Source organism: Zonotrichia leucophrys, chromosome 3 (genome assembly GCF_028769735.1).
Source record: "Zonotrichia leucophrys gambelii isolate GWCS_2022_RI chromosome 3, RI_Zleu_2.0, whole genome shotgun sequence".
NCBI lineage: Eukaryota > Metazoa > Chordata > Aves > Passeriformes > Passerellidae > Zonotrichia > Zonotrichia leucophrys.
Window position 1 is genome coordinate 101,087,862 of NC_088172.1, and position 18,397 is coordinate 101,106,258.

Genomic DNA, 18,397 nt, shown 5'->3' on the forward strand with positions numbered 1-18,397 from the left:
CAGTCTGTCTATCCAGCATGCACTCACCTACAAGAGGAATTGGATAGAATTATGAATAGGGAAATAGTGCCAAAGCAGTAACTTCAGGACAGCAATCCACTGTGTTATACCTTGGAAGTGGCCCCAGCTTTCTGAGGTTTTTTAGATTGTTTAAATCTCCAGGCTGAAGCCAAATGACACAAAATGTCTGCTTACTTTTTAAATCTTGTTTGGTTTTTAACTTCCATGAGTTTTGTTCTAAATAATGCTGAACCAAAGAACCTGCAAGAATCAATATTGGTAACGTGACAGGGACTGACTTTGGGCAGTGTGTGGTGGGATGCAGAGCCCATCAGTGCTGGTGGGGATTTTGCTGGGTACAGGGGAGTTGCTGTTGATCAGTTTGGCAGAACTGTTCTGCATCAGTTCTGCTGCTGTGGGCTGTGAGTGCCAATCCCTGGGCTGTGGCAGTCTGTCCTGACCAGAGCTGTGTACAGCTGAAGGGAAATGGAGGAAGAGCCTTGTCTAGGGACTGTCAAACACTTTTCAGGCATCCTTGTTTGCCAATAAATATAACAGCTTCCATTTAGCCTGATAAAATCTTACCTCTTTAAAATTCTAAGTACGTAATTCTCATTTAAATACAGTATTTTTGGGTTTTGTTTTGGGGAAATCATCACTGTGGACTTGGACGTGATTGTTTTGAACATTGAGAAGCATAGAATTAAAATGGATCAATTATTCTGAATAGCTGGGGAATGAAAATATACTAAGTTATTTAGAATTGGCATGTGATTCTTTGGAGCCTTTACATTGCATTTCACCAAATCTTTTCCTCCATGAGCTGCAGTGCACTAAAGGACTGGCTCTTTAAATGACAAAACAGCTCCATGTCTGCTTGCTGAACCTTACAAATGGAATCTCTACAAAGATGTGAAAATAATGTAGTAGGAACCTGTTTAAAACCATCTCATTTTGCACTGACAAGAGATTTTGTAAAAGTAGTTGCCTGTATTACTTTTTGTACTGTAGAAAGGGGTGTGTTCAAGTGCAAATGTAGCAAATGAAGGAATTATATTCTCACATAAATGCACATAGTCTCTTTCCTAAGTTCACTGTAGAAAAGAGTTGTACTAACAAAGCATCCTTCCTGACAGAAAGTTGTAGTTCAGAGCCACCTCAACAGATTTGGCTGTTAAAATCTGAAAGTAGATTAAGAGTGAAAATTGAACTCTGCAGGGTATGATTTCTGAAAGCATCCCAGTGGTTTTGAAGTGTCAATCTCCTGGGAGCTGCGCACCTCAATTATAGAGGTGCTTTTGGAAACCTTCCTCTGTCCTTAATGTCCATTTTATTTACAGATTTCTGCACTACTACAGTTCAGAATTGTCAGTGTTTTTCTTCCCTTTTTTTTTTCCCTTCTGCTGTCTCTGAGCAGAGAGGATGCAGAGCATCACAGAAAGCCTGGCAATTCAATCCTAAAATTCTCCAGGTTTGAAATCAACTGTATTTGTTCCTGTGGCATCCTGAATGCCAGTTTTGGGAATTTGGTAGCAATGATTAACATGGAACCAGGAGCTCTGTGTTGGGATGTATATCCTGGTATTAATGGCAAAGCAGCAGCTGTCAGTGCGGTCTCTGCCTGCACTCTCTGCTGCAGCTGCTGGTGCCACAGAAAACATCAAATGCTTGAGCATGGGCCCAGCCCCTTCTGTTTAATCACTTTGAGGCCTTTGGGAGAAAGTGGAATATTTTTCATCACTAAGTATATATAGAAAGTGAAGATTTTGGACCTTTAAATTGCCATGTATTTTCTGTGGTGACTTGAGCTGACAGCCTGGGTGAAGCCCAGGGTCTCTGTGCTGGCCATTCCCCTCCTGAGGTCCTGGCAGGGGTGAGGCTCAGCTTCTTTCATGTAGTTTGTTCACAGTGATTCTTCTAATAGAGCGGCTCTGGTCTCACAAACCAGACACCTGTGTTACACCAGCCATTCTTTTTTTGCATGTTTTAAACCTGTTGCATTCTCTTTGCTAGATCCTGTGGGTTTATTGCTCTACAAAGGTATGAATATGTTTGTCCAGTTCTACTGAAAGAACCTGACTAGCTTTGCCTGGTGCAGGTTTTCAGTATTGGGGGGGGATGGAGCTGAGCCCAGCTGGGTGTGCACAGTAGCCAGAAACCTCTTGTGCATTTCCATGGTGGGCCATTGCCAGGCTCATGGCATTCAGGAGTCATGATGGACCTAGTTGGGAATGTTCTCCTCATGTTTTATAATGTTTGTTGCGCATCTGTATGGAAGTATTTTATCTTCAGGAATCTTTGTCTTTGCCAAAGGCTATTATTAACAGAGAGGGTGGTACAAATGCAGTAAGAAGTGTCTTGGTATTTACTTGGTTGGAGATCCTTGGTTGAGGGCACACTCCAAGCCTTTGAAAGTAATTGTAATTTTCATTGCTGAGGCATTAAAAGGGGTTTTGTTCCACTTGTATTTTGCTTTAAAATTGGCTTTTTAAAATGGCAGCTTCCAGATCTTTTATACTTCTCTCACACATAGGGATATCCAATGCTTTTTGCTTGGAGCAGGCTGTAACAGCCTTAAAACCTGAGAAAAGCAAACCTTGTCTGAGACTGTCAAAGCCAACACATGATTTTTAGGGTACTGATATGGAATTCACACTGTCAGAGAACCTTGCTTGTGATGTGTGCTCTATGCACACCCAGAACGTCCTGGACTGCACCACTCAGAACCAGTTTAATGTGCTTTCAGTATTTGTCATTCTTGCATTGCTGAAAAGTTCTTTTGGAAAAGGGCCACCAATAGGAGACTTGAGATCTCTGCCTTTTGCTTTTAGCTCTGGCAACCATTTTCTAGCTTTCTATTTATTTTTAAACTTTATGGACTAATACTTCGGAATACAGATGCTAAAATGGGAGGGTGCATTCCCTGCATTTGTGTCTCACCTTAGCTATGACTGGTGAAGTTGAATAGCAAAGGAAGGAAAGTTGAGGAAAAGCTGAATAAAGAAGTCTTGTCTTGGAGAAAGAGTTGGACTGTTGAATTATTTTCTTTGCAGGTTCAAAAGCTTCTAACTCCCATCAGCCTGCAAAGGAAAAGCAGAGCAAAGCATAGATTTCTGATTTTGTTCTTGAATTATGTCATTGTAAGGCCTTGTTTGGGTTCAGCAGAAAGCTGTCAATTTGTAACTGAGTATTTCCTAATGCCTAATCTTTTACCACAGGCTGCAGTAAACTCACAGCAAGGGAGCAGGAGGAACCACTGGGGGCCTGGGCTGAGCTCACCAGATGTCTAATTAATGCCTGCTGTCAGCTGCCGAAATGTCACTTACAGATATTTTTTCTTTGCAGCCACTGTTTTAATGATGAAGATTATGCACAGATGTCACTTTGTTCCTGGGTTAACGTTGTGGTTGGTAAAATGACGAGCATAAACCGCAGTGCCAAATACGTCGTCGTTTCCAAGGAGAAAGTGCCATACGACTACCTGGTTCTGTGCACGGGACAGAGCTACCAGGTGAGCAGAGTGAACAGCACAGTATTTCCAGGTTTTCCACACTGAGTGGTGTTCCTGGGATTAGGCAGAGCAAGGGTAGCACCAGCAGCTGGCAGCCCTGCAGTGCAGCAGGGTGTAGGGCTGTGTTGGTGCTGAAGCTGGAGGAGAGGAGAGTTGGACAGTTTACTGCTCAGGGTTGGGCAGGAGGCAAAGCTGCTGGTGTTTTTGCCACCATAACCATTAAACCTGCTGAGGAGCAGGCTCAACTGACATGTGGTCCCAGCCACACGAGACTGAACTCCAGCTGGTCTAACACCATTTGACCTAGTTTTGGAAATGGAGAGAATTCCTTATCAAATTAATTACTCATCTCACGTGATGACCATGCCTAGGCAAGTCCGTGGTGCTGCTTGGTGTTGTAGCACACAGCTGAGTTTCCAGTGAGATTGAAGCAGACCCTTAGCTGCATGGGAGATGTGGAATCAAGTTGAGTTCCAGTCTCACAGGGTCAGCTTCCACTCAGACTCCCTGGCTCCTGTATCCCCATGAGACCCTCAGGCCCCATAACCAAACAGGCAGCTTGGTGCAGCCCCTTTGTTGCTGGGTTTTGCCTTACTTGGATGGTTTGGGGTAGAAGTTGTGAGCAAGGCATTTTGCCTTTAAAATCAGGAGATGGATGTAAGCAATGTGTGCAGCTTTGCAGAGCTGTGCCACATCCCACAGCAGTGTCTGGCTGCCTGTGTGCAGCAGGCTGTGTGGTCTGTGATCCCTTCTCAGGCAGAGGCACACTTAAACAGGAGCCCATGGGCACTGCTCAGCAGGCATGAAACAAAAGCTGAAGTGTGGGCTGGAAAAGTGCTCCTTGGTAAAGGTGTTTGGAGGTCACTCTGACTTGCAAAATAATTTATGACAAGTAACTGCAGTGGGGGAGAAAGGTAAAGACAGCAAGGGAAAAGGCAGGTTTTATCTGCCTTGAGGAGAAATTCCATCATCTATTCTCATTTTCAAACAATACAAAAGAATAAGAAGAAATTAGTAGCTTCTGTTTTATTACACAGAGCTCTAGTCCGTAGTTTTTTTAAGTTGTTCCATGTTTGGTAAGCAGTCAAATTAATGCTTAGTAAAACATTATGCGTTATGATTTGGAGATTTAGTTGTTAAGATCTTTTGGTGTCATGCCTGGTTTTATATGACCCAGCAATATTTCAGTTGATCTGGCTGGTAGTGAGAACAGGGTTCAAGATGTGACTCAGTGATGCTGAGGAAGTCAGAGATGAGATTCCCTTTTTCCTTTTTTCAAACTCAAACTGAGTTTGTTATTGTAAAGTAGCATTACACAGTGACCATGTTACTGAATCTTCACATCTGAGCTATCAAGCAGATTTTGATCCCTTTCTCTGGGACAAAATCTGTCATTGTAGAAGGTTGATTTTTGCTGACAAAAGGTGGTGGCAGAGCTTTTAAAAGTGATCTGTTATTCAGAGAGCTGCTGAGATCCTTTTCAGCTGCTGAGAGCCTGTCCCCTGTGTGTTGGGACATTTCTGCTGTTTGCTGTGCAGTCCCTGGCGTTTGCCACGTGCACTTGCACTGGCAGGGCTGTTTGAAGTGGTCACCCACATCCCACAGGAAACAGGGACCACGTGCACACATGTACACTCCATGTTCCCTGAGTGGCCATGGGTGTGTTTGCTGCTGCTGAGTGTGACAAAGGGCTGGGATGTGCCAGAACAGCAGCCCTTGGGTAGCCAAAGTGAAGGTGTCAGTTTGTTTTAACATCTCCAAGGTCTGTGCCATATCCACTCACTGACTCATTTCTCCAGGCCCTGGCTCCCATGGGAGAATATATCAGTGAAGTCACGAGCCAGTGGCCACAGAGATACACAGAGCAAGTCCCTTCCAATCTCTTCACTCTCAATGATGCCCAGGACTGCTTTGAGGCAGCACTCTGGCTGGAGGAACACCGCCTCATCAAGTCCACAGGTAAGCACACACACTTACAGAAATGTTTCCTAGGCTTATTACTTCTTTTATTCCCTGGTATAATTGGTGCCTGATGGATTCTAACAGTCTTTCATCTGGTGGGCTTTGTTTTCCAGATTAATTTAGAATTTTAGTTATTTTTGATACCCAGTATATTTAGCTGGGAAAGAAAGGTTTGAGATAGATTAATTATCTGCAGTTATTATAGAAAACCAAATGAGTCCCAAATGCAAATCTGTCTGGAGTCATTAATTCACCAGTGAAATAATAATTTAATTAGTGGATGTGGGTTTCTACTGTATAGAAAAATATCTAGATTTGTGGCATAAAAAAAGAAAATAAGCCTAAATTAGGAAGTGTCTGACAGCATTGTATTCAGTTGCATCAGTGACAGATTTTCACATAGAACTGCAAGTTTCTGGTGCTTTTTAACCCTTAAAATCAGACTTTTATGCTGATGTGCACCATCCCTGTATTTCCTCAGCCTTGTCATGTGTGCTCTGTTTGTATGTTCACTAGTGTGTGCACTGTGGAAAATACCTGGGACCATCCAGCTTTCTGAGTCAACTTTGAACTAGAAAAACAGAGACCAGAGAGTCAATGAGTTGATGAAATGTCAGTTCCTGCTGGCTCTGAGTCAGGAGAGTTCAGAGCAGGAAAGCTGTCCTTGTGGGCAATTCCTGCTGGCAGAGTGCAAGAGCAGGACTTTCCTGAAGATGTGTTTTACCTGCCTTGTTTGTGGAGTGTGATGAAAATTGGCAGTGCTTTGGTGTGGTGCAAGGTTCACGCCTGCTTGGCAGTCCTTTAGGGAAGTTCTAAAAGCATTGGGAATTCCTTTATCGTCCTCCAGGTCTTGCTGTGATCAGCACAGGGGTTCATAAACATGGCAGTGTTTCTGGCCAGCTTCCTGGCCTCCACCTGTCCTCCAGCTGGTGCCAGCCCTGCCCACACAGCCTTACCTGGCATCCAGCTGCTACAGCAGCTGACTTTGCATAGGCACATGAGAGTGTTAGCTGTCCCTGCTTGCTGCTGCTAGTCCTTCATGTAACTCCCTGTGTGCCCAGTCCTGGAATGTGCTCTGGTGTCCCTGTGCAGGATTGTGCCTGGGAGCAGCTGCTGCCTGGGATGCACAGTGCCAGGAGGATCAGTCACTCGGCAGCAAATGGCACAGTCAGGCTGTCTCACCTGCCCTGGCATGAGTGCGCCTGCTCCCCCAGCAGTGCTGGAGCCGTGGAATGTTCATCTTCACTTTGTTATTGCTGCTGGCCTTAGCTGCAAGGTGGAGCTGCATCCCTTCATGAGGCCCTGGCCTGGCTTCATGTGTAGAGAAGGTAAATTCACACACAACACCATGAGGTTGGTCTGGAGGCACTTTTGGAGATGTGGTCCAGGAGAGATGTGACATCTTCCCCTTTCCCCCTGCTCTGGCTTCAGTTCCCTCTCCATGCTCTTCCCATCACGTTCTCTGCTGCTGTGCAGAGTGCCCAGTGGAGAGTCTTCCTCCACTGATCTCAGTTTCTCATTCCTTACCCTGCTGCTTCTTCCAGCTGTGTTTCTTACCAACGTTGTTCCTTCAGTCCTGACGCTTGTGCCAGGGTTCTGGGAAGGCTTTCTGCTGCTGAGGGCCTGAGAGCAGGGCAAGCACCGGCCCCATGGCTGCCACTGTGATTTACTGATAAACCCAGCCACCTAATGCATGGAACCTATTACAGCTGTAATTGGGACTAATTGAAATTCATCTCTTATTAGCTCTGCACTTTCCATGAAAATAAAAGTAGGATGGAAGTAAAGTAAGGAGCAAAACTGCTTTAATGGCCCAAAATGAAGCAATTATTTTTTTTTCCTCTTCACCTAAGCATAGTTTACTGCCTTATTAAAAGTGTGTTTGTAGGAATACTCTTGCATTAAAATTCCAGTGCATGAATCACTGACTGGAGCCACCAATGCTTTAGCTCATACTGGGTTTCTCCTTTGGCTTTTGCAAACTGCAAAGATTCAGGTCACATTAGGGTCACTGAAATCTTGTGCTTCTTACTTGTGGAAAATTAATGAGTCTGCTCTGCAGCAGGACGCTGACATTCAGGTAATAAACGATAAAACTACTGTAATGATCTTTATTTATGGCTGTTTTTTCTGTAGAAGGTTATTATGTTTACTCACAGATACATACATTTTCATGTAGTTAAATAATAAAAGCATCCTGAGGAACTGCTCTCTGTTCGGTAGACATAATTTCAGTCCATAATGAATATCTGCAGTTCCTAGACTACTAGCACTGTCATCTAAAAAGCCACTAATATTGTAATAAGCAGAAGCAGTAAATTGTTGATTTACAAGAGGTCAATAAAGGAGCATTGCTTTCCCTGATCTAATGCAGTTGTATTTAATATTACCATATAAACCAGAATTTTAATTTTGCTTGAGAAATGTAGGACTCTCATCTGATCTTGTCCATCCCCAAATGCCAGTGTCTACTTCAGGAACTGAGCTTCTCTCTGAGGGGGCTGTGCTGCCCAAGGGTGAAGGGTCTCAGCCCAGCTTTGCCCTGCAGTCAGAATGGAGCTTTTCTTGGCTGTGCCTCAGGGAAGCCCTCCTCACCTTCCTTTTCCAGCCACAGCATCCTTTTCACTCCCTGCAAGCTGAAAACATGTAAATGTAGCACGAGGCTGTCAACACCTGCACACCACATCCTGGCCTGCACTGTCAGCACATGGAGTTAATAAAAATGAGTAGAGCAAAGCTGGTCTTTACCCACGGGTTCTGCTGGGCTGCTTCTTGCATTACACCCTGCTGCAGCAGGGAAAAAACAGTCAGGCTTACATCTGTCTTCTCTTTTGGCACTCTCCTGAGGCCAGTGTAGCTGCAGACAGGTGTCCTGGCAGGCACAAGCTATGGGATAGATTCTTCTGGCTTGGGAAGTGATGGACTCACTGGAACATTCCTGTATTCTATATTATATTTATGGAAGTAGTAAGATCTTTTCTTCACATGTTTTCAAATTGATACATTTGCAGATAAAATGGTTTCATCCCTCGGGTCATGGCTGTGAACAGCAGAAACATGTTTTCTGTCACTAGTGTGCAGTGTCCTCATGGGGCAAGTCTTTTCTCTGGCAGCTATGAAGAGAGATGTTTCTTTGGCACCTACAAGTAGCCAAACTGATGGGGACAAATGAAATAACCTTGTAGTCAAAGGGGAATAGTAGAACATCTGTTAACATTTTTATCATTAATATTCTTGGGAGCTGGGGCTGTGTGCCTGCTCAGATTAGTATTGCCCTGCATCTCATGCAGTAAAACATGGTCCAGTGAGATTAGCTTAGCCCATAAAAAATACAATTCAGGGCATTGGGGATGCTGTCACTTGTGGTGTGATGGAAATGCCACCACTGAGACAAACATTGGGTGGTTGTAGCACTGCCCAGGTGAGAAACATGAAAGCACTGGGAAGGTGGTTTTTGGGCATCCTTGTACTGACAGGACACATCTGAAACACAGGAGCTGATGTGGGCATGGGCAGGCAGGTGGGGGTGTTCCTGCCTCCCTCTAGACCCTGCCACTCGCTCAGGGCTGGGGCAGCTGAGTGTGGCATGGCTGTGGGGTGTGTGGTGCACAGAGAGCTTGCAGGGCTGGGCTCTGGCCCTCAGATGAGGAGTTCCATTTTGCCTGGGTTGCTTAAAGGCTTAGTGGATCACACAACAGACAAATGCTGCCTGTTCCAAGAAGAGGGCAGAGGGAATGAAAGGGAGAGCAGCAGGTCTCAGTCTTGCTCGGAGGAATGTTAGGGTTTTATATGAAGCCATCCTGAGATAAAACACACAGCTGCTCTGCTGCTTCCCAGCTCTGCCCCTCCTATTGTCAGGAGGGCTTTAGCCCTTAGGCTAAAGAGCCCTATCGTGCTCACACAGAACAGACCCTCCCCTCCTCATGTTCCTGCTCAGCTCTGACTGTACCATTTGAAGTTCAGGACAGGAATGAGCAGGGCCCTGCAGCTGTGCAGTGCCAGGCAGGAGGGATTGATCAGGTCTGAGCTCCCTTTGCCCAGGGCAGGAGGATGGGGCTGCATTCAGGAGCTGTTTCTGTGCTGGTGCTGATGCTCTGCAGAAGGAGCAGCAGTTCCTACACGCTGCTGTCATGGCAGCTGCTGGGATGGATGGCTGCCTGCAGCTTGCTGAGCTCCCAGCAGTGAGCAGGGATGGAACTGGCTCTGGGCTGGGCTCTGTGCCATGTGCAGCTGCCTCAGAGTTGTGCTGAGCTTTCCTCACCACCAGGGACAGGTACATCCCTGTTCTCTGGAGATCAGGCTTTGGCAGAAGGGAGTGGCAGCACTGGTGACCTCCACGTGGCACAAGGGCTTGTTTTCTATAATTTGGCATTTCCATGGTTTGTGGGGGTTTTTTGAATGCTGTATTGAGTTTGATTCCGACTGCTCCCCCCTCTAACAGTCCTTTGAATGAGCAAAATTAGGGAGAGGGGGGAAAACAAAATAAAAATGGTTATTTATTTATTTATTTATACACCCCTAGAGGCTTTTCAATCAAAATAATTCAGGTTATGGGGTCAGGATGAATATCATATTTCTGTGTTAAGTACTTGCCTACTTTGTGGGATGTTTTGTACAGATTCTTCACTAAATTATCTTAGCTGCTGTTGCTAGGTAACATTGTTTGCTTCATAGCATCAGAGAAACAAGAGGGTCAAAGAGTGCAATTCCACATTATTATCGTCTGAGTTACACTAATAAGGTTTTCATTGTATGTCTTAGAAATCTTTTGCCCTTTTTTTTCCCCTCTTAGAGAACATCATTGTCTATGGGAACACAATTGACACGTACACCACGGTAGAAGCCCTCTTATCCCTTGGGATCGAGGGTTCCCGCATCCATCTGGTGTGGGCTCCGCCGGGCTCTGCCAGCCCCTGCCTGCTCGAGGCTGCCCTGGAACAAGCAGTGTGCGAGGCCCTGGAAGGGGCACGTGTGGTTGTGCACCCCAACAGCATCCTGGCACAGTGGGGACACGGTGACAATGGCCTCCTCACCTGGGCTGCCTTCACCACTGCCTCCACCCTCCTCCACCTGCAGTGCTCTGTAAGTACGCGCTGCCCGCGCCTTCCCTTCAGGCTGGGCTTTTAACACGGAAGCTGTTGAGTTGTGATTTCAGGTCCTTTCCCTGAAGATTCCCTCCCAGGTGTATCAATCACCTCTCCTTTCTCCTGCTGAGCACTGTCTGTCAGTCCTAGAATTCCAGAAGTGATTGGCAGATTCAAAGGATGCCCTCTACTCCTGGGGGGCATTGGGCCATCCAGGTGTCCTTTGTCCCTTGAGACCTCCTCTTCTGTACCTGGTTGGTGGCTTCCTACCCCTTCCCTTCCCCTCTCCCTGGGGTTAAAAGGAACAGTAACCACGCTGTTCAGAGAGTTCTGTTGCAGCTATTGCTGGATTCAGAGGCCTGTGGGCCAAAATAAAACTCTGAATCAAAACCCTCCATCAGAACTGACTCCTTTCCTTCACCATCCCCTTAAAGCTTCTCCACCAGAGGTAAACCTGAGGAGCAGACCCTCTTAAAGGAGGAGGCTCCATCCTGCCTCCTCCAGAGCTCCTGCAAGCCTGGACTTGTCTCCAAGTGCCCAGCTGCAGCATCCAGCCAGCCAAAAGTGTCTGGGGTGAAACACCACACATCCAGCCAGCCAAAAGTGTCTCTGGGGTAAAACACCACGGCTGCCACTATTTATTTCAGCAGCAAGGGCCAGACAAGCTGAGGCACATCCCATCCAGCTATATTGGTAAATTCCAATAAAAAGCCATCACATTTACCTGCTCCATCATATATTTATCTATATCCTCATTGTCTCTAGGAGATTGAATTTGTTAGTCTCAATGATTATTTTTTAAAAATCCAACTAAACCTATTGTTAATGTCGTGACTGATTTGGATTAAAATGTATTTAAGTCACCTGACACACAAGTAATTGTGACTGCTGAGTGACAAATACTCTTAATTCATTTTCAAAGTAATTCCAGAAATCCTTTTCTTATTTAAATGTGCAGTTACTCCTGTCTATAGTTATGTGCATTTAATTGTCATAGTAGAAGCCAAAAACACTGGGATAGTATGTAACTTAATGAAAATATATTTTAAGCAAGTTCCTTTCCCTCTACATCAGTTTTTTTCACTTCCAGTACCAATATTTTTAAGGAAGCTGTTGGTGTGGCTCTGCTCTGAGCCTGGGGGCGGGTTCTAGCCTTTCCTAAGGGTCAGCATAGCTCTGTTTTCCTTTATTGGGCTAATCCACAGGAGTGAGACACTTCCAAACCTGCATCCATAGGGAGCCACTAAGACCCTCTGCACTCCCCTCTGTGCAGCTGTTGGGGTTAAATGTGGAGAGGGTGAGCCCTGTGCCTCTCACAGAGAGCTCCCCAGGCGTTGGGGTCCCTGCTCTGCAGCCCTTCTCTTTTTCCCATAGGGATGGTAAAGCCTTTTGTGATGAGGTGAAGACCTCACCCAGCACTTTTATCCATAGTAGTCTCCTGGTCTTCATATCAGTAATGATGTTCTTCCCACTCTCTTCTTTTTCCTTGAAATCTCTCTATTTTTATCCTTCCACAAACATCTCAACGTGGTTGTTTTTTTGTAACTTGGTATCCACTGACCAGCCCCACCTTTTCCCCACCACCTTGCCTGCATGGTCCTACACTGTTCCTTCAGGTGCCCCTTGCTTTGGGGTTTCTTTCTCCTGCCCATTTGTGCCCCATGCTCCTCCTTCCTCCATCCATGGTCCTTCCCTGTGGAGGTCTCTCTTTCACAGCCTCTAAGATGAAAGACCTTCAATTACTTGTGATGTCAAGGGCTTTGTATTTTCCAGAACCAGTTCAGCTGCCATGCAAGGCTGCTGTGTCTGCCTCCAGCCATGTGGGAGGCTGGACTCGGAGGAGGAGCAGGCTCTGGAGAGCAGCCCCACCAGGAAGGCAGCTGCATTCACGAGAGACCAGGCTCTGCAGGAATCATCTCTGCAGCAGCTCTGGGCCTTTTGGGATTGCAGCCAGTATCAACTGTTGATTGGCAGTTCTTGGGGGCTTAATTTGTTGAGTCCTGCAGGATAAAAACAACAGGAGAAAATCTCTCCCTACAGCAGCAGCCTCCCTCTTCCCTACCTCCTGCCCAGGCTGACAGATGGCTCCCACCTGGAGGTTGCAGCCCTCCTCTAGTGACCCTGCCCTGCCTGTCAGCCAGCAGGATGTGGGGCTGTGTGGTCCTCTTGCACTCATGGGCAGAGCTTCCTTGATCTTTGGCTCCCTGAGATTGTCAAAATTCCCTTAGCTGTGCATAGTTAATAATTCAATTTATCTATAAGCAAGACCAGTGGCTCTATCTCCTTCACTGTCACATCTCTGCTTATGCCAGTGCTGCTAAAATTTCCAGCTCCCTGTGCCTTTTCTTTCAGCAGTTGAGTATCTGATACTTGCCCTTAGTCCCCAGGAAAGCTCTTTGGGGGTACAACTGGGTAACAACTTTACCCCAGTCACAGATTTGTCCTGAGCTGGTGCTAAGGGAAGGACAGATTACAGATACTGCTTTGGCCTGGCACAATTAAGTCTTGGGCTGTTCAGAATGAAGGCAACAAGGGAAAATGTGCTCATCTGAGACCCTTCCACCCTTTCCTCAGCCAGTAAAGGAATATTTCTTGCTGGAGGGGCAGCAGCTTGTTGTCTGATGGTTTTAAAAGCTGAGAGCACTGAAACTCACTCCTGTGTGTTTCACAGGAGTGAAATGTGGGAGTTTTTAAACTATCTAATAACCAGAAGCAGATGAGTCTAATTTAGTAATTCTCCTTTCTGCTGTCTTGGTCTTAACTTTGGTAACTGTAAATGCTGGTTCAGAAGGATCTCTCTGCTGTGACAGTGTGGCTAAAATCACACTGTATTTCACATTCTTGTTTTGTAAAATAACATTCAGAATAAGGTCTGGGTTTTAATTTATGAAATCAGCCAATAAGTAATATACAATTATCTTCACTTATTTACATCTCTTTTTAGGCATTTTTTAGCTTTGCCTACAGGACACTGGATTATGACATCTTTAAGGCTGTCACTGATGCTTGCCTTGTTTTTGATGGAAGAGTTGTGATTGATACAGAATTCCACACCAATGATGCCAGCATCAGGGCTGCAGGTCCTCTGACAAAGTTCTCCAGGAGATACTACAGGGATGAATTAACACACAGCAACTTCAACTCCAAGGAGATTGGCTTTGAGCTTGCTGCTTCCATGCTGAGTCTCTTTGATTCAAAGCTTCAGCCCAGTTCTGAGCCACCAGAAGGCTCAGACAGACTCATCCCCGTATACAGGAGGTGTAAAGTTCAAGGTATGTCCAGCTGGATTTCTGTCACATTTCCATCCCCTCTCAGATATTTTTGCTCTTCTATAGTGTAGGCAGGTCTATCTCACCTTAGGAATGATGGTTTTTCAAAACCATCTAAACCAGTGCAGTACAGCACTCAAGGCTCCTTATGTACTGGAAAAAGATAATGGCAGAAGGAGGACAAACATTGCATTATAATACATTATATCAATAATAATTAAATACATTATTTTCTTTATTGTTTATGATCTAATAAACCTCATATTTTCATTTATGGCAGGTGGTGTTCTTCCTGGAGGTTATAACTACTTGCACATTTCCAAGCCTGGAATCCCTGTGCCCTTGGATGTAGAACTTGACCCGTATGATCGTGTAAGTTAAACAATGGATCTTTTCTTGTTTTGTCCTCTCTGTTTGTTTGAAAAAATGTTCCTGTTTAGGATAGCTGGTTCTGGAGGCACAGTACACACCAGGTACAGCTGGAGAGAAAACCAGGAGCAGTCACGGAGCTAACTGAACCTCTTGCGTGTTCCTTTCCACATTTCCTAGTATTTGGCTTTCTCTAAAGATGCCTGGTTTCATGCAGAGGACACAGAACAGTATTAGCAGCATTTCATGCTTTCAGCCTTCTTTACTCCCTGCAGTATGGTGCTGCAAGTGCATACAGATGATGGCAGTCTGGCAGGGAAATTGAGCTGATTTCTAGAAGAGCAGAAAGTATTGTGGAAGAGATGCTCTGTGCTGCTAGAAAATAGCAAGTCCTGCAGCTGTGAGAGTTGTCTTGGAACAGGGCACGGGGAAGCACTCACCATGCTGGGCTATGTTTTCTTACTGGAGAACTTGAGGCAAGAAAAGTACTAGATTAATGTCTTTTAAAGCCAGAGAGAACTTTCCACCTAGACAAAATTCTCTTTCATACAGATTCTACCTTTTTCCTTAGGAATTTCTTCATCAAGCCCATTTTTACAGTTGATTTAAAGAGCAGCTTTTAAAAAGGTACTTCAGTGCTGATTCTAAAACCTGAACAGCAGTGAAACAAATGGGCTTTTTAAAAAGGAAATGGTTTAGGGAGAGGAATCAAAGCATGGCTCACCTTGCTTTTCAGATCCAGGATGAGCCATCCAAAGCAGCATGTAGTGGAAAGCAGAAAGCACTGTTAGAGACAGGAATTGGTTTTGTTACTCCAAATTGCTAGAATATGATTAGACTTATTTTGCTGCCACTCTGATTACCTCCTGATTACCTGAAAAGGGACGATATTTTTTAAAGCCACTCCAGAAACTTTGTGTAAAAATCCTAAAAGGATTTTCTAAGAAAGAAGTAAGAGAAGCTAGTGAAAGGTACTAGCTTAGATGTGGAAATACTAAAGGTTTCTGTAGCCTAGCAACAGGTTGTACAAATGTATAAAACTGTGACAGGAATACAACTGGAAAAAATAGCTCCAAGTTATCTGATCATCCCACTGCAATGTGAGATTTGAAAGAAATTTTTACGTTTTTGTCTGAGTGATTGATTTAGGTGGCTGAAGTTTGCGTGTGCTACAATTTGAGTGTGAACATTCAATATTGGTGTTTTTTTATTGACAGTAAATGTGATAAGTCATGTGTGTGCTCTGTGTCATAAAGGAGCTGAACAGAGTTCAGTTCAGTTACCCAAACAGAGCTATCCAGTGTTGTTTGGGATGCCCCAGGTCATCTTTCCTGACTCCAGCTGCTGCTCCAGGAGGTCACAGGTCCCTGTGGATCTGGTGTCATGCTGCCAGCACAGCCAGAGGGCCTGGGTTTCCCCAGGTGTCTGCAGTGACAGTGGGATGTGAGCAACCAAACCACATGGAAAATCTGTGTCCAAACCACAGCAACATGCCCAATGAACTGTTGTGCCAGGAGTGGTCTCTCAGTTTTAACAGAAGGGTTGTGGATATTAAGCAGTGGGAAAGCCTTGCTGACCCTGTACATGTGCCAGGTCAGGTGTTCTTGTTTCTCCACAGCTTTCCTGGTGTTTTCTGTTCTAGGGGACAGAGATTGTAACAGGGGAGGCCACTCAGGGGAATTACTTCAGGATACACTTCAGCAGATACAATATGGTGGACAGCATCACCTGCTTTTCCAAGGAGCCCTTCCCTGTGTCCAACTACATCTGCTTGTACGGGCAGCACGAGCGCCTCCTCAATGACCTGTACTACCGCTGGGGGGCCGGGCAGCTCACAGACCTCTACAGGTGAGAGGAGCTCGTTGTTGTGCTCAAAATCTTCCTTCTGGCAGAATTTAACATTTGTCCCATTGTGCTTTGCCTTTTGGCTGCTTTTCATTGGAAAAAAAGGTAGAAAAACAGATTTAAAAATATTTTCCATTATTTAGCAATATTGTCGGTAAAAATGTAAGTCCTGAAGACCTTCCTGGAAAGAGCTTGGTGTCTAAGATTTACTTAGAGGAGGAGCAATGGTTTACTTGATTATTTTTCATCTGAATGAGCATTTTGGTGTCTTTATAACTTTTGTTTAGAATATTCAGTAGGTTAATCATTAAGCTGAACTTGAACAATCCTTTATTACTGAAGTCATGTTCAAAAGTCGCTTTTAAAAGTATTTTTGTTGCTTTGAATCAAATTTTTAAGTCAGAGGTTCGTAGGGAGATTTTAAATAATTCATGGTGATAGTCACACTCAGCAACTTGCCTGTTTTTATCTGGTGAGAGAGATTGAAGGCCTGGTTAGTTCTAGTCATGTGCCATCTCCTCTGAGAGAATGTTTCATTGCTTTTGATTTTCATTTGAAGAAATCCCTCACAAATGGTGCTTTGGAACAGAAACTGTCACAGATGGAGTAGTGAAGTACTGCCTTACATCAGCTGGGTAGAGACAGGAAGCCAGGCTCAGGAACAAATGATCAGTTTTTATTGTGATACAAAGTGGTGCCTGAAACATTTCCAGGTTTGATTTTCTTCTATTTACAAGTGATTAGAAGAAAGACACAAATGGTATCAAAATTTTCAGATTAAATGTTGTTTTTTAGATAATAGTTTGTAAAAGTTTGCTGTGAAGAGTGTACTGTGGTCCAGATGCTTGTGAATATTGCTGCTGTAGGGCTTGATTTATAGCAAATGTTGGGGTTGTTTTACAAGAGAGGAACGGGGCATAGCAGATGTGAAATTCACCTGAAATTCACTGTCAGTGAGTGTCAAAGAGGAACTGAAGGAGGGTGGCACAAGTGCATGAGAGATGGGCTAAGCAGTTGGTTTCCTCTCCTTGTCACTACTCATGCTGATGGTACATTTGGAGCACTCTGAGAACTCCTCGGGCTGTGCAAGGTGCCATCAGTCCTTTTGGGGCATCACACTGTGCACACACACATTGTGAGATCACCTCTTCTGTGAACCACTCTGACATGTGGTATGTGGCATTTGTCAGAGGCACCAGCAAGTTTCACACCAGTAGTAACATTTGGAAGAATAAATCATCCTGCTTTGGGATTTCAGCCTGTGGTATATACAGGTAGCAGTATTTTCCTGACCTTGACCAAAGGATCCCTGGTGTGCTGCACAGAGGGATACCATGTATCAGGGCCTCATCACATCCATTCAGCTCTCCTTAATTAGTGATGATGAACTAATTTTGGACTTGTCTTTTACAGCCATTAGACAGTGATGTTGTTTGGGACCTTTTGCCTCATTATTTTATCTCGCCTCTCATTAGCCTGTGGCAGAATTCCTGAATTACAGTTGCCAGGTTTTTCTTATCTGTTTTTTTTTTTTTTTTTTTTTTTTATTGCCTCCAGTTGTTTTCAGTCTTCTTTCTACCTTATCTTTAGATAGATTTGTTCCTTCTCTTCTTGCTGTTTGGTCCTATGAATGAAATCCCATATGTTGCTCTGCAGCAGTGAACATATGCTGCTCTTTAATCCTTGCTTGTGTGGCTCTTGTGGCACTTTAACACACACACAGAGACACTCCCACTCATCCCAGTCTAGTGTTCCTGTTACACATGTCCACCCTGTGAGGAGGGAGCATTCTCCAGCAGGTGTAACAGGTAAACTCCCTGGCATCCCCATGGAGCAGTCCTGGCACACAGCAAGCTGGCAAAGAAACTTGATGCTTTCAGAAGGACATGGAGCAACAGAGGAAGGCTGGCAGTATAATGTACTCTCATAATATTTCACATCTACAGCACATCTACCTCCCCACAGTACAGTGTCACATAAAATGTGCATACATGTGTGTGCAGTGTGCAACAGACACTGCTAAAACCAAACCATGAGAAGACTGTTTGTTAGAAAACCCACTGAAAAAGGGTTTAGCATCTCTTGTGAGTTGTCCTGAGATTTTTATGTAGAGAAAAAGAGGTGCCTGGTTGGCTTTTGGTGTAGAATAGGAAAATGCATTCACTGATTTCTATGTGTGTGATAAAACAACTGTTTTTGGCCTTGTTCATGTGGTCTGTAAGGTTCCCACATGAACACAAACCTGATGTGAGGTTTGAGCTCCTGTCTTTGGATTTCAAAACCTTCCTTTTAAACTAGTACCTGTTACACTTGCATCCACATCTACTGGCAAGATGTGAAATACCCTTAGTGAAATG

At 44.7% G+C, this 18,397-nt stretch overlaps 1 protein-coding gene across 6 annotated transcripts in view; it reads left to right on the forward strand.

Annotated features, from left to right (window-relative positions):
* Positions 1 to 18,397, forward strand: part of CFAP61 (cilia and flagella associated protein 61) — a 102,233-nt gene that overhangs the window by 52,556 nt on the left and 31,280 nt on the right. For all 6 annotated transcript variants that reach the window (XR_010439667.1, XR_010439668.1, XR_010439669.1 and 3 more), the window contains exons 19-24: positions 3,346 to 3,511; positions 5,311 to 5,470; positions 10,266 to 10,555; positions 13,502 to 13,829; positions 14,107 to 14,198; positions 15,838 to 16,043. Coding sequence is in view for 3 of the 6 variants with exons in the window: in XM_064709624.1 (XP_064565694.1) it covers positions 3,346 to 3,511; positions 5,311 to 5,470; positions 10,266 to 10,555; positions 13,502 to 13,829; positions 14,107 to 14,198; positions 15,838 to 16,043 (1,242 nt within the window). In the remaining 3 variants the exon portion in view is untranslated. The remainder of the gene's footprint in view (positions 1 to 3,345; positions 3,512 to 5,310; positions 5,471 to 10,265; positions 10,556 to 13,501; positions 13,830 to 14,106; positions 14,199 to 15,837; positions 16,044 to 18,397) is intronic.